At 34.3% G+C, this 15999-nt stretch overlaps 1 protein-coding gene across 1 annotated transcript in view; it reads right to left on the bottom strand.

The window, feature by feature from the left end:
- The window catches only part of LOC102018565 (low affinity sodium-glucose cotransporter-like), a 58528-nt gene that overhangs the window by 2596 nt on the left and 39933 nt on the right, over positions 1 to 15999 (bottom strand). The window contains exons 10-14 of the mRNA XM_013520298.1: positions 13691 to 13798; positions 12570 to 12720; positions 8317 to 8485; positions 6662 to 6877; positions 4234 to 4333 (exon numbers count right to left, since the gene is read on the bottom strand). Coding sequence (XP_013375752.1) covers positions 4234 to 4333; positions 6662 to 6877; positions 8317 to 8485; positions 12570 to 12720; positions 13691 to 13798 — 744 coding nt within the window. The remainder of the gene's footprint in view (positions 1 to 4233; positions 4334 to 6661; positions 6878 to 8316; positions 8486 to 12569; positions 12721 to 13690; positions 13799 to 15999) is intronic.

Genomic DNA, 15999 nt, shown 5'->3' on the forward strand with positions numbered 1-15999 from the left:
TCTGGTTCCAAATGAATGTTAGGAATGTTTTCTCTAGACCTCTGAGATATGCTAATAGTATTTTGATTGGGATTGCATTAAATCTGCACAACAATTTTGGGAATATGGCTATTTTCACTATGTTGATACTTCCTATCCATGAGCAAAGAATATCTTTCCATTTTCTGATATCCTTTTCAATATCAGGTATGAAAGTCCCCTGTTACAATTGTATTATTGCTTATTTGATTTATTGTCTTATATAGTTGTGTGCTTCCATATTTGATACATACATGTTTATGATTTTTATCACTTCCTCTTGAGGCTTTCCCCTAACAGGTATGTAGTGACTTTCTTTATCTTTTTTGATCATTCTTGGTTTGAAGTTCATATTGTGTGCAAATAGAATAGGTACATATGCCTTTTCTGGGTTCCTGGTGTGCGCAGTATTGTTTTCTATCCTTTGACTTTCAGTCTATGAATTTCCTTTTGAGTTAAATGTGTTTTTTGTATACAGTATATTATTAGATTTTGTTACTTGTCCTACTCCACCAGTCTGTTTCTTTTGATTGGTGATTTGAGGCCATTTACATTGATGGTTGTAACTGATATGTATTGGCTTATCTTTGTCATGATATTTTTCTGCTGTTGGTTTCTTGTTTTTTCCCTCTGTTTAATTGCTTGTTCTTCCAGGTAGTTTCTTTCTATTGTTGTTCTTGGAATTGTGGTCATTTTTACCTCTTTCTAGAATATCTTTCAGTACTCTTTGTAGGATTGTTTTCATTGTCATGAATTTCTTCAGTTGTTCTTTGTCTTGGAAGTGTCTTATTTCTCTATTAATTTTGAAAGTGAGTTTTGCAAGGTACATCAATCTGGGTACAAGTTGTTTTATTTCTGGACTTGAAATACTTCACTCCAAGCTCTTCTTGGCTTGATGGTTTGTGTTCAGACGTCTGCCATGATTCTGATGGGCCTTCCTTTATAGGTGCTCTGTTTCTTTTCTCTAACGGCTTTTCATATTTTATTCTTGTGCTGAATTTCTGGAATCTTGTTTATTATATATCCTGCTGTAGTTTTATTTTGTTCATGGCTGTTTGGAGTTCTATATGCTTCATTTATTTGTTTGTCAAATTCTTTATCGATGCTTGGGAAATTTTCATCCATTCTTTCCATGAAGAGTTTTTTAATGACATTTGTGATTTCTCCAGCTTTCTCATTGATCCAAATCAACCTTATGTTATTCTTCTTTGCCTCAGGATAAGTACTTACAAGTATTAGAGAAATTCTTTATGAAATATAGACAAATTTGATTTATAAATATCACATGATTTCTCTTATATGAGAAATGTGAAATATAAATAAATAAATTACTAAAACAAAGGAGAGATGACAGGAAACAAGACAGAATGCTTGAAGATGGGGAAGAGAATTAGTGAGTGAGGGAAGTTAGAGGCAGGGAACAAAGAGATTGAAAGTGATCAAGATATGATATACACAGGTACTAATTTCTCAAGACAAACACTGCTATTCTGTATTGCAAATATACACTACTAAAATAATTTTTTCATTGCAGAGTCCAATAATGTAAGTAAAAAAGGTGATAAAAATTGGAGAAAACTAGTATGCTATGTTACAGATGGTTAAAGTCCTTAATATCTGATGGATTTCCCAAAAAAAGGAAAGAAAAGACTATCAATAGCCTCACTTAAACATACTAGAGAGATGATAATGAACTTACAGAAAAAAGAAAAATGGTTCTTAGGCTCCCTCAAAAAGAAATTTCAGTTAAAACTACACTGAGATATCACTATCATCAATTAGTGGTCGAAATTAAGAAGTTTCACAATGTACTATGTTAAAGAATCTTTTTGGAAATGACCATACTCATACATTATTACTAGGGAAGCATGATTCAGTTAGAGGGAAATTTGGATTCTGTAGCAAAACTGCATAGTCACCAACCCTTTAACTTCACAAACTTTTTGAGATACATCCCATAGATATACTGACAAAATACTACCTCCCACAAAAAGCCCAAATAATGTATAAGGAGTCATTGCAGTACTGGAAAATTTAAAACATATTTACATAGACTTAGTTACTTGGATTAGAAAAGAAGAGAGACTGGAAATTTATGAAGTAATATAGGATTTAAATTGGAAAAAATTTCAATAGAATAAACTCAAGTGCAAAGGGAAGTGTATAAAATATGAACAAAAGGTAATAAAATAGAAAAGAATCATAATAGAAATAATAAAAAGCCAAAAATTGGTTCTTCATGAAAAATAAACTATGGTGGTTTATTGAAAGCAACAGTGAATGCTTAAACTTTTTCTATTTTGACCAATTTTGCATGCTTATATCTGGTAATCTGAGCAGCTTGTTGATTTGAAGACAACAATATGCAATATAACAACCATTGTTGAATTCTTTTTTTTTTGTTTTGTTTTTTGTTTTTTTGTTTTTTCTCTGGTACCGGGAACCGAACTCACGACCTTGCGCTTGCCAGACAGGCGCTTTGCCGCTGAGCTAAATCCCCAGCCCCCATTGTTGAATTCTTACCATCCTATCTAGTGAAACTCTGTATCATCTCTATTTTTTAATTATTACTTTTTTATTATCTTTAGTGGTTTGATCAATCTTGCATCCTTACATCTGGTAATTTGAGCAATTTCACTGAAGATAAAAATATGTAATAGAACAAATACTGTTAATTCCTATCATTTTGCTTTGAAACCCTGTATCATTTTTAATTTTTTTTGCTTTGTTTTGTTTTTGTCTGTGATGTGGGTATTTTGCTATTGTTCTTTTTTATTATTCTCTTTAAAAGAAGAAAAATAAACTACTTATTTATTATACTGAAAAACTAAAAATAAACTATTTATTACACTGAAGACAAGTCCTCAGTAAGATTTATCAAGACAGAAGGGAAATCACAAGAGACATTATTAGAAATTATAACAAAAACAAACTATAGGGGTAGGAGAGATGAAAAAAGATAATACATAGATACAGTGAATAAGTTTATGGCAATATATTTAAAGATGTAAGAAATGAACACAACCCTAAAAATATTTAGTTTCTCAAAACTGATGGATGAAGAAATGGAAACTAAAAATGTAGAAGTTTGTAGTTATATAACCATTATATAAATCATCCCTTTCCCCTCATACACATGACTAATGATACTATTGGCACAATACAGAAACACAGTGGAGATACTATTCCAGTCTTATTGAGATAAAGGCAAGGGCTCTTTTCTGATTCATTTTCTGATAACATTATGATCTTTTTATTTTATGAAAAATAAATCAAAATTTCATAACAAAATAAGGACAGAATAATGGTAGTTAATACACTATAATTATCTTTAAAGTAGTTAAGGTACAAGACATAGAGTGAAAAGATTCTTACAAAGTAAAAAACAGATAACATAAAACTTTAAAAATATTTAAATATATGGGCCTTTGTTTCATTTATACTACTAGCTTATCTTAGTTTATTGAAAAGAGCACTATAATCTTAATACCAAAACCAGACAAAGACTAAGTATAAAAAAGGAAAAATTATAGGCCAATTATGCTTAGGAATATTGATGTGAGCAATCAAAAGGACTAGAAGACATCGATTCTTTTTGAATTTGCAGAGAACAAAACAAATCAAACCAATTATTGTCAAGCTTGAAGTGATGTAATAAACCTTGTCATATGTTTTAAAAATACTAGGCAAAGAAAGAGATGGCTGTTGGAGTAAATTTCAAGATGGGAGTGTGATTAAAACTTAGTATTTAAGGATAGGTTCTTTTTTTCTCTTGGAGAAGGGGGTAGAGATATTCTAGGGATCTTGATGTATTTGGTGAAAAGTAGAGAAATTTGGCTGCCTGGAACAAAGGGTATATTAGGGAGAATAGTGCCACCTAATTTGAAGAGAAGGTGGCTAGATGTTAATCATAACAAATCAAGACCGAGAAGTTCGTATGTAACTAGGCAAGGTGAATTTGTAACTGTCTGTGATCTCAGTAGCTGGCTCACATTTTCATGTATGTATGATGGATGGATAGACAGACAAGACAGGCCAATGAATGGATGGATTTCATATGTAGCAAGTTATCTGGGTTATTGGGAAGGGAAGATTTGAAAATTTGTTTGCTCTAAATTAAACAGCTTTTTTTTTCTCCCAGAAGCTGAAGTTAGTGGTATTTAAAACATCTCAATAAATCAAGGTATAAAAACAAAAATGTAAGTCAGATATTACCTTCAACACCATTTTCAGTTTCTTTTGGCCTTTTGTCATCTGCGTCTAAATCAATTCTTTCCTCTTCACTGTTCCGAAGAGCCCAGCACAGGCGATACAACTGATCAGAGACCATACACGAGTACATTAATAAAGGGCATTGGAGAAGAAAAGACATGTGTGTTAATGTGATGGAACAGGGACCTAGAAATAAATCCATGCATCTACACCAGCTGATTCTCATCATATGTGCCAAAAACATACTTTAGAGAAAGGACAGCATCTTTGAGAAATGATGCTGGGAAAACTGGATATCCCCATGTAGAAGACTGAAACTTGACCCCTGTCTCTCACTCTGTACCGAAATTGACTCAAAATGGGCCAAACATCTCAATGTAAGACCTGAAACTCTGAAACCCCTAGCACAGATCATACGAAAAACACTTCAATATACTGGCACAGGTACTAATTTCATGGATAGGATGCAAAAAGACAGGAAATAAAAGCAAAAATTGACAAATAAGATTACATATGATTCAAAAGGTTCTCAACAGCAAAAGAAATAATTAACAGAGTGAAAAAGCTAACCTACAGAATGGGAGAAAAAACTTCGCCAGCTGTTTTTCTGACAAAGATTAATCATAACTTCAATATTTAAAGAATTTAAAAGCTTAACAAAATCCTCAAATGTTCTGATTTAAAGTGAGTGAATAATCTGGACACACAGTTCTGAAACAATGAATTAAAAATGGCCAATAAATACATGAAAAAAATGGTTAAGGTCATTAGTTAACAGGGAAATGCAAATTAAAACTATAATGAAATACCACACCACTCCATTGAGAATGGTTAGGTAACAGAATCACAGGAAATAACAAAAGCTGGCGAGGATGTGGAGAAACAGGAAACCAAGTAGTATGGAGGCTTTGGGGAGCTCCACTCCACAAAAAACCCCTAAAAATGGAACTATCATAGGATCCAGCTATCCCATTCCTGGGTACATATTCAAATAAAATAAAGTATATATAATGTGTAAGCACAAATTAAGAAATGATTTCCCTTGTCCTCTAGAAAAAAAGTTTTCCAAAAATTGTTTCTTTTTATTTTAAAGAGAAAAGAACAAAAACAAAATAACAAAACCAAAGACAAAAACAAAATAACACAAAAAAATATAAAAATGTTGCAGAATTTCAAAACCAGATGATAGGAAATCAACAAATTGTAGTTATTTCTATTGGCAAAATCATTTAAAATTTATTTATACAAAAGTATGATATATTTTATAGTTTTCATTTTTTCAACATCTAATATTTAATGCAAGTATTTAACTGTGAATTCTGGTGTCATGTCTTTGGTAAAGTAATTTGAATCACCATTATGCTTCAGGCTTCCCAACCACACATCATCCACTGGACATCTCTTAAGGAAATATGCAAATAAGCATTGCTTCAAAAACTATAATAAATACAAAATACGTAAAAATTATATTTGCTGGTAACAAATTCAAATACTATTTGCATGTGCACAGTATTTATATTTAAAAGGTTAATATTTGCTGGGCCTTTAGAGTCTCCACAAGGATACTCTTGTTGAAGATTTTAGGTGTGCATTCTGTAAGATTTTTTTTGGTCTGTGTATCTATATATCTATATATCCACTTTATTCCAAAAGTAATATTATAAAAAACTATATTCTTCTGCATGTATCTTTTCCAGTTAACCATATTATGGATATTTTCAAAACAAATAAGGGATTTCCCTTATGTTTTAAAATAACTGCATAATATTCAATGTACTATTAGTGTGTATTCATTCCCTTAGTGATGAAAATTTGAATTTCCTTCAATTTTTGTAGTTTTCTATTTTTTTGATTAGAAAACTTTCAGACTTAACATTAATATATGTATATATTTTCCACTTTCACAAGAATATGTTCATAACCTCACTGAAAATGGGATCATTGATTCATAAGGTATGGGAATTTAAAAATTGATAATTACTGTCCTATTGTCCTCTCATAACTTATACAGTTCTCACATGCATCACAATTCTATTTTGTGGGTGAATCCAAACTAACATTACACATTATCCACATGAAGCATTTTTTTTTATCAGTTTGAAACATAAGAATGTATATCACCATTCCCTTGCCTAACACTTATTTCCAAGTGCCTTAAACAATCTCTGTATTAGTATTCAGTCTGGATATGAAATTCTGTTTACCCTTAAAGAGGCCCAGGCTATGTGATAGCTCTGTTGTAAAGTCTTTCCAAGTCTCTTGGGCAACTATTTTTTCCCTGGTATCCCATGATAATGGTGTATAGATTTACCATTTCTAATTTTAATGATGCAATGATGCTTTTGGTCTGCAACTTGTACACTAGCTTCAACTTTAGGTGACAAGGAATTCTTATTTTAAAATCAGCATATATCCATTGTTCATCACTTACATTGACATCAGGAATGGGTTTTGTTAGGAAGGAAATTCCCAGGACAACTATTATAGATACAGCAAAGAGAATGATGGAAAAGTACAGATAGTGCACTCCACAGATAATCTTGGGACAGTTTGTCGGAGCCACACAACTTCCTGTTCCATGGACAAACTCTGCAATCATACGAATAATGCCCATAACAAGTCCAACCATCAGACCCCAGAACGCTCCCTGAAAAAGACACAAGAGCAAAACTCAAGTGTTTAGAAAAAGATACAAAAGTCATTCAAGTACTCATAATTATCATACTGTCTGCTTTCTCAGCTAAAGACCAACACATTACTTAACTTTAAACACAAGGCTCACAATAGTTAACTTAGACAGTGAAAATTGAAAATATATGTGTTTATTAGTAAGACGTTGGTCTCCATAGCCCTGAAAGAACATTATACTGTCGATTCTCCACTTACAGGACTCTTCTGTTTTCACTGACCCAAGCTCTCATTTCCTTGATTTGTGTTTTACAGACATACTAAAAATTTGTGATTTATTTTGTAGAATAATTAGAAATATGAGTTTTGCTCTACAGTTTGAAGAACTGATATTAAGCAGTTTTGAGAGTTCTGTTAAGGGCTTGACAACTGAAAGCACTTATCTTCTCTGAGAAATTTATAGTGGTGGAAACGTGTGACACTTGTTCCCCTGTTCAAGATGTTATGTTTTAGGAGGACAATATTGCATGGAGATTAAGAATATAATCTTTTTATCACTTTTTTTGGTACCAGGAATCGAACTCAGAACCTCATGCTTGCCAGGAATGTGCTTGTGCCACTGAGCTATATCCTTGGCCCAAGAATATAATCTTTGAATGGAGAAATATTCAATGTGAATCATATGACTACACTTACTAAGATGAAGTGACATGTGAAAAGCACATAGATATTAACTACTCTGCATCTGTTCTTCATCTGAAAGTCATAATAATAAATCTAATATCCAGGAACAATTAAAGAATTAAATGTACTTGGGCAACAATGATCAATCAACTTTTTACACCACAATAGCAAGGAACATGTTTTGAATCTTTATTAGTGGTTTAGATGTTCTCCTATTCGTTTAATATATCTTATCTCATCTAATCTTCACAGAAATTCCATTAGGTAGGCATTATCATTTTACAGAAAGTGAAGTGATTTTCTTTAGATCACAATATTATTAGATGATAGAGCCATGATTAGATCCTACCAGTCTGTCTCCCAAACTTACGTTTTTCAGCACTGTGCCATATAATATTTTGTAAGGAGATAAAGATTGTACTATGAATGTAGAGTATAAATATTAAATATTTTTATACTTTAGTAAGGATCAAGAATTGTGGCTGGGGGCTGGGGATTTAGCTCAGCGGCAAAGCGCCTGCCTGGCAAACGCAAGGTCGTGAGTTCGGTTCCCGGTACCGGAGAAAAACCAAAAAAAAAAAAAAAAAAGAATTGTGGCTGATCACAACTGAAATTGCTTGTGCTGCTGAGCTATATTCCAAGCCCCACAACTAAAATTGAAGAAGGCCTTTAGTTGTACAAATAGGGTAGAAAGAATGAATTTTGTTATCATAGTGAAGTAAATCATTTTCCTTCTCACTCTATCATGGAAAAAGTCTCCCAGGTTTCACTTACTTGTTCATTAACTCGTTTACAGAAAATGGCAAGCAGGAAGACAGCTGCAATTGGAGGCCCAAGGTAGCTTGAAATTGCTTCTGTGTAGTGGATCAGTTGTCCCCCTTGAGATACCTCTACTAAGGGGACCCACAGTATGCTGAGGACAATTAATACAACAACAAATAGCCTGGTAAGAAAACAAAATGATTTAAGTATTAAACAAAAGTAGGAGATGCCTCTCATTGTGTTTTAGTTCTAGAATTTATTCTTATACCATTCATTGGTTTTCAAAACAGAATCAAGCTCCTTGAGCTGACATTTACCTATGCTATGCTAAATTATTATATAGTAATACTTTAACAGTAAAGTACTTACTTATCTATAATTAGTCACAACAGTTTCACCCATGAAATAAGTGTACACTCATTAAAACAGTTCAAATATCAACTATTGATTAATAATTCTCTAACACAGTGTACAGATATTAGAAATAAATACCCTATGAGTTCTGTTAATCAGTAATTACTTGTATGATAAAGAAAACATATTTCCCTTTTTGTCTTTCTCAAGCTTTGCAGAAGCTGTTAGCTTTTATAAGCAAGATTTAAAACAAGCCTCTATTCCAGAATGCTGGGTGAGCTGACAAAGAATACCAATTTTTGTATTTTATTATTTGAATAATGCAGCAGATGGAAAGAATTGGTTAAAATATATTTGCTAGTGTTAAAAACCTATTGGATAATCCTAAGGCCCAGAGAGCATGAATTGTGCACTTTTATGAACTGCAAGATCTTCCTTTTCTGCTTGTGTGAATAAATAAACAAACATAATTTACTAAACTATATAAAATATTGATAAGTAGCAGTAATCCCTTAGGGGTTCCCGAGTTCCAGGAAGCATGACTTACTCAGTTTTCTAAACTGCAATGACTTCTCCACTTGTGTGAATACCAAATGGACAAATACAATTTACAAGACTGTGCATAAAAGTTCATGTCATTTCTGTGTTTACCTAAACAGACAAGTGATGGGTGTTGGAACTAGAATTTGGACAGGGAACTGAAGCACGGTGTCTCATTTAAATTTTACAAAGCTTTTACAATCTTGAAACAACTAAGTGAAATAAACAATGGAAAGTCCTAGTCTGACATGTAAAACATAATAAGGATTTATTGAATTTTTACTGAAAAGAAAGTTGTGTGCTGGTGGAGACCACTACGAAGCAGCTCTGAACAGGACCTAAATTAACCAATGGGCTTTTCATGTTTACTTGTGAATCTGTCCAAGGCCTAGGCTCTTTGTCTGGCGATGGGTGATGGACTCAGTAAGTGAACCTCTGTGAGTCGCTGATCCCTACTGAGGCCTGTAATGGCAGGTGAAACTATGAAGGCTCGAAGGATAAGACAGTCATTGCCAAGGACACTTGGATCCACCCTAAACTAGATAAAGACTGTAGCCTCAGGCATCTCATTCTGGGTGGATTAATTTAATACCTTACTTAGAGAAGTCCTTGAGCAGTTCTTGCCCTTCTTGAATATTGCCCTCCCTTCTTCTGATAACTAAATAAATATGGGCCACCTAGAGAAAGTCTTAGTTTTATCCCCCAAAGAATCTCAAATTCTATAAGAGGGTTTTGATTTTCCTGGAGCCCTTAAGTCATTCCATCTTCCTCTTTTATTTAGCCTTTACACTCATTTGGGAAATTGGGGCCCTGATCAGCCCACAATAGCTAAGGCATATTATTAACCCAATAGTGTGTTCCTTGCCCACATTCTCTCAGCTGCTTCAGTTGCTTTCTATCACATTATAACCCTGTGTAACATCACCTCTGGATATCTTTCTACACAGGTTGCTTATGACTTTTTCACTGCTCCCATGTGCAAATTTCAATCTCTGCTGTCAACCTAAGCACCATGCATGTGACTGTCAGAGGAATATATCACTGTTCCTTCTCCAGAGAGACCTGGGGCTCACTCCCACACCATCTTCAAATGTCACCTCCTCCTCAGAATTCCCTGAGCACCTGTATTAACTTGATGCCATCCTTTAATCCTTCTATAATTTTCCTCCTAGCATCTCTTGACACCTGATGTAACACACATCCATTAATTCTCTATCCCCTTCTCAAAGGCATAAGTTCCATGAAATAATAATCCAAAAATGTATGTTTTTTCTATATTTGTATTTTGAAAGATAGACATTTGATAAGGGAGAGGAAAATAAAAATGTATTAATTTGTCATTGAGGTTTAAAGAAGATTTAGGTTCAAAATCATATACTAATTAGTGGGGCTCATGTGTCTTAAGCTTCCTGAGTATCATCCGGCACTCTCTCTGGCACAGAAACAAAGGTACCTGATTGTTATCCCTCTCCTACAGCATTTTCCCAGCGTCAAGATGTGGACCAAATGATGCCTTTCAGTGTTTTACCCTAGTGTTTAATTTATTAAAGTTATTGTTACTATCATCAGTCATCAGCAAAGCAAAATCTTCCAGTAGGTGATCAGGTTCTCTTGACACCAATTTCACAGGAAAGCTGGTAGCCTCCTTTCACAATTTGCCTTCATAGACAGAACACTTGTGCACTGCACTGACAATGCTTCCATCCTGGAACCACTAAGTTGTTGGTCCCCAGGTTAATTCCTCACAATAAGCTTGCTTACTGAGTGGGTACAGGGGGTATTCCACATTAAAGGGAGAATAATAGGGTTCTAGTTTCCCTTATACCTAATGGAGAGACCCTGACATGAACTTGAAGTACTAAGAAACAAAGAGATAGTAACATATTTTCATTGTAGAAAATATACATTGTCGAATACACTACCAAAAACTTGGAAAGCATAAAGGGAGTATTAAAATTACCTCACATTTAAAATTACCCCACATTTAAAATTACCACTATAATTTGATTATTTTTTCAAGAATCATTATCAACTTTTTCATTTAAGACCACTCTTCACATTCTTTCTTAATTGAAATCACTCAGTTTAAAAAGACTAGGAATGAAAAATATGCACACATGTAGCAACCTGATAGTAATATAGGTCCATGTGCACCAAGACAAGGCAAAATGGCTGAGAATAGTAGAGTAGATAAATAATAATATTTAACTGCAATGTAATACCATAGCCAAAAATGAACCAAACCATACTTACACATAGCAACATGGCATGTCACAAAAAATAACACAAGCAAAGCAAATCATATATCAAGCTGGGCATGATGATTCATGCCTGCAATCCAAACACCCTGGTAGGCTAAGGCAGGAGGATTGTGCATTTGAACCTAGCCTGGGCAATTTAGCAACTTAGTGAGATCCTGTCTCAAAATAAAAATGGCTAGGTGTATAGCTCAGTGTGAAGATTTTGGGTTCAGTCTGCAGTAACACACACATGCACACATGTGGGTGCACACATACATACAATCACATATCAAGGAACACATGTTGAGTTCTATTTATAATAGTCTGAAACTGGAAGACTAGACTAAGCTTCAGAAGTCAATGCTTAGCTTTGGAAAGGTGGGGACCGACAGGAGGTTTTGGGTGCTGGTAATTTCCATTTACTGATATGATTAGTGGTTACAAGTGTGCTCATCTTGTGCTGTATCACCGAGCTGTATATTTGTTTTACAAGTCTTTTATATGTGTGAGGTACTTTAAATTTTAAATCATCTTAAAAAATGCTAGGACAATCTAGGGTCTACTTGAAAATTATGAGAAAGAAAAGGGATTATTTTAGAATCCATTCTCTCTGCCTATTTCATTCCTTCTCAATTCCTTTGAGTTCCTCAGGATTCCCAACCAAGGCCCCTCCCGTGGTAGCCCCAATGTTGATATAACTCTTTAAACAACCGCTTCTTTTAGTCCCTTTCCTGTGTTTGTCCCTCAGTAACACATGGCCCGATTCTTAATGAGCACATTTGATAAACTCATCTGTGTTAGTATGAGGATGACGGTCTTTTATCTTCTTTATACAATTTACATATAAACTTCTAGAGACAATACATTAACCTATCAATGTAGCTGGAATGGTATAATTTATGGAGATGTCATTGGAAGGGATTGTGAGAGGAAATATCTAAATAAGAAACAATCAGAGGCATTTGAAGATCTGAAAAAATAAACCATTTCACTTGAAAGTATGGCCTTACTTTTTGTATATGGAAAGAGAGAGCTCTATAGTTACTTTCAACAATGCTAAATATGTGGCAGGTCTAGTTTGCTTCCAGACCTATCTAGGTGAAATTCTAGGTAGAATTGAGATCACCTCACCGTCCAGCTATCAGGAGCTCTTTCTCTGATGCCTGCTTCCGCACCTTTGCATAGAGGTCTATAGTGAAGAGAGTGCTGGCACTGTTGAAGATGGAGGTCAGGGAGCTCATGAGAGAGGCCAACATGACTGACATCATCAGACCTCGAAGTCCTGGGGCCAGGAGAGGGTGCAAGCACTGGTTAGTGGCTAGATGTCATGATATATGAGAGTTGGGCTAAATCAGAAAGATGTTCACAGATAAAAGTATCATCTGGAACATTAGTTAACTGATATGCCTATCAGTATAGAATGCCATGGAACATTTCTTGGTGATCTGAGAATAGCATAGAATTTTAATCTCAAATATAAATTTAGAGGACATCTGATGGAACCCAGTTTTAGAAGATAGGAAACAGTGTTACATCTTTCCTTGCAGATGATCTCTTGCTTGTGGGTTGCATTGCCTTCATCTTGAAAATGTTCATATGTTCCAGGTAGGAGAAATGGGCACAGAAGTATTAGCTGATATTTCCTCCTGGTTAACTCCAAGATGTACCTGCTTAGCTCTTCACAGCATCTTGTTCTGTTTCAGTTTATGACAGCAATGATCACCTTTTGTCATTCTAATAATTCACTTATTTCATATGTGTGGTTTATTTTCTATCTCTTGAAACTGAAGTGTGAATTTCAAGGGGAAGGCTATTTTTTTTTATTTCATTAACTTTTATAGCTACCCAAGAAGTGCCTGGCACATCATACAAATAGGTGTAAATTAAATCAATTGAAATATATTATTGGAATAGACCTGGCCTATAGAAAATATGATAGTTAACCTCTAGTCTTCTGAGTGTAAAAGTTTGTAGCTATACAATAATTTTATTCACAAACAGGCCACTTGAGTGTTCTTGATTGGCTTAGGAAACAGTCCTGAACCTGAATGAGTAATAATACTTCTGACAGAAACAACACTTGTTTCACTCTGAAAACTCCAGGCCCATTATATCGCTGGTATCTTCTGGGAGGTGCTTGAGAAATATCTAAGAATAGAATTGAATTAATGAAAGTAAGAATTACTGATGATTATACCCTAATCTTCTTTAGAGCCCATCTACATAGACAAAGCATCTGAGCATTCACTTACCAGCAGGCATGAGTTCCAGCACCATTGTTGGGTAGGCATAGTTAGTGCAGCCAATATCAACACCACAGTGTTTTACACACTCAGAAGGTACAACACAGGCTACCATATCTGGGAGATATATGAAGTAGACTTCAGCAAAAAGGCTCAACTAGGTACAACCCGTAACCATTGGAAAAAGAGATAAGATGTAAGATCATGGGTAGGAGGGAAGATATTTGCTTGGAAGTTGGAGATTAAACTTTGAATTTGATATCACAGTCCTATTATATTTACCCAGAACATAACCTTCTAATTTCTCATTCCCATGGTTATCCATGCACTGAACCATGGAGCAGGGCTCTTCCTTGGCATACAACTCAGCTAGAGCTTTAAAACAAACAGAAAGCCAATTGTATCCTCCCAAAATATGGAAAAAGCATAAATTCTGAAGCATGTAGTTTCAGAGATAAAACACCAGTGGCATCATCATCATCATCACCACCACCACCACCAGCACCAAAAACAACAGCAACAACAGCAACAGAAGCAGCATGAGGTTAGGCCCTGTGTCCACTCACAGTCAACCTACTGTTTTTCACCTAAGTGTATAAAGAGGTGTCACTTGTGATAGTCAGTGGTGTGATTGTCCCATAAGGAATGATGCTTCACCTCTGGGGAAGTTGCAGTATATCTTATTAATTTTTCTTTTTTTCCCCTTAAGCTATATTATGACAAGAGACAATTAAAATTGAAAATCATCCAGAATAATAACATCTTAACACATTAGCTTTTTAAAAATAATTTTCTTCTAATTGTTTTCAACAGAGTAATATCTTTTTTTACACAACTATGGTAATCATTGAGATATTATTTTGTAGTCTCTCATGACAATTAGCATAATAATCTCAGCATTTCTTCAAGTTATGAGACAGTTTTTTGTTTCTTATGTACATTTCCCACTATAAAGGAAACACGATAATTTCTTTGGCTATTTCCTACTTTTGGATATTTATGCATTCTTCACTGTTATAAACAACACTGCAATGCTGCAATATGGGTTGATGACACTAACTTTGAAATTCATGTTAATATGATTTTACTGAAATAAGCTGACATCCAGTTAAGAAAACAGAGTGGATTCAGCATTACCTGATGGATTGCTGCAATACAAATAAATTTGATTAGCCAAGAAAGACATTTATAATTGCTTTACTATTCATAGCAAAGAAAGTTGATTATAAGGAAGATTTCAACACTAATAGTTATGCTCAAATGACTCAAAATTAATGTGCTCTCAAAAAATCTGATTCCCAAGCAGTGTAAAATGATTCAGTTCTCCAGCTGTCTTACAAAACCCTAGAAGTCAGTGTATCTCTTTTTTAAAATTTATTTTAAAAATAAAAGAAGGAAAACATATTAACAGACATCCATTTACAAAATAACATAAGAACAATGCAAACAATACAAGGTTACAGACAAAGTTGTAGGAAATTAAGAATGATTGTTGTATTACGTATTGGTATCTTCAAAGTGATTTCTCAGGAAAATAAATAAAGACATACAGCATTGATCAAACAAGTAATCATTAACTATTACTTTCAGTAATGCAATAGAAGACAGTAGTACAACTATGTTAGCTATCCTGTATATACATACTAACATAATTTCCCCTTCTTTCCCTTCATTTTTCCCACACCCCAGTTGCCCTTTACTTTTGAGCATTTTCCTTTCGTTTCACAATGTCTGTCATACCTCATAGTTTTTATTCACTCTTTCAGGTCTTTACACTAGTGAGACAATACGTTGCTTACACATGCAGGTCTGATTTATTTCACTTATGAGTATGGTCTCTAGTTGTTATCATTTACTTATAAAAGCCTCGAGTTTATCTTTCTTTGTAGCTGTGTAATATTCCATTATATAAAAGTATCACAATTTTTTTTGTCCAATCCTCAGTAAATAGACATTTGAGTTGCTTCCACAAGTTAGCAATTACAAATTGCACTGCTATGAACATCGGTGCACATATATCGCTGTGATATGATGTTTTCAGATCTGGGAAAATACCCAGAACGGGAATAGCTGGGTTGACCTCTAGACCTAGTTTGCTGAGGGACCTCTACAGCTAGTTTGCTGAAGCATCTCCAAACTGATTTCCACAGTGGTTTCACCAGTCTGCATTCCCACCAGCAGTGGAGAAGAGTTCCTATTTCTCCACAACCTCGCCAGCGTTTGTTATTGGTTGATTTCTTAATGCTAGCCATTCTTACTGGGGTGAAATGAAATCTCAATGTTGTTTTAATTGGCATTTCTTGAATGACTAATGATGT

Source organism: Chinchilla lanigera, unplaced genomic scaffold, assembly GCF_000276665.1.
Source record: "Chinchilla lanigera isolate Chin_1 unplaced genomic scaffold, ChiLan1.0 scaffold00054, whole genome shotgun sequence".
NCBI classification, from domain to species: domain Eukaryota; kingdom Metazoa; phylum Chordata; class Mammalia; order Rodentia; family Chinchillidae; genus Chinchilla; species Chinchilla lanigera.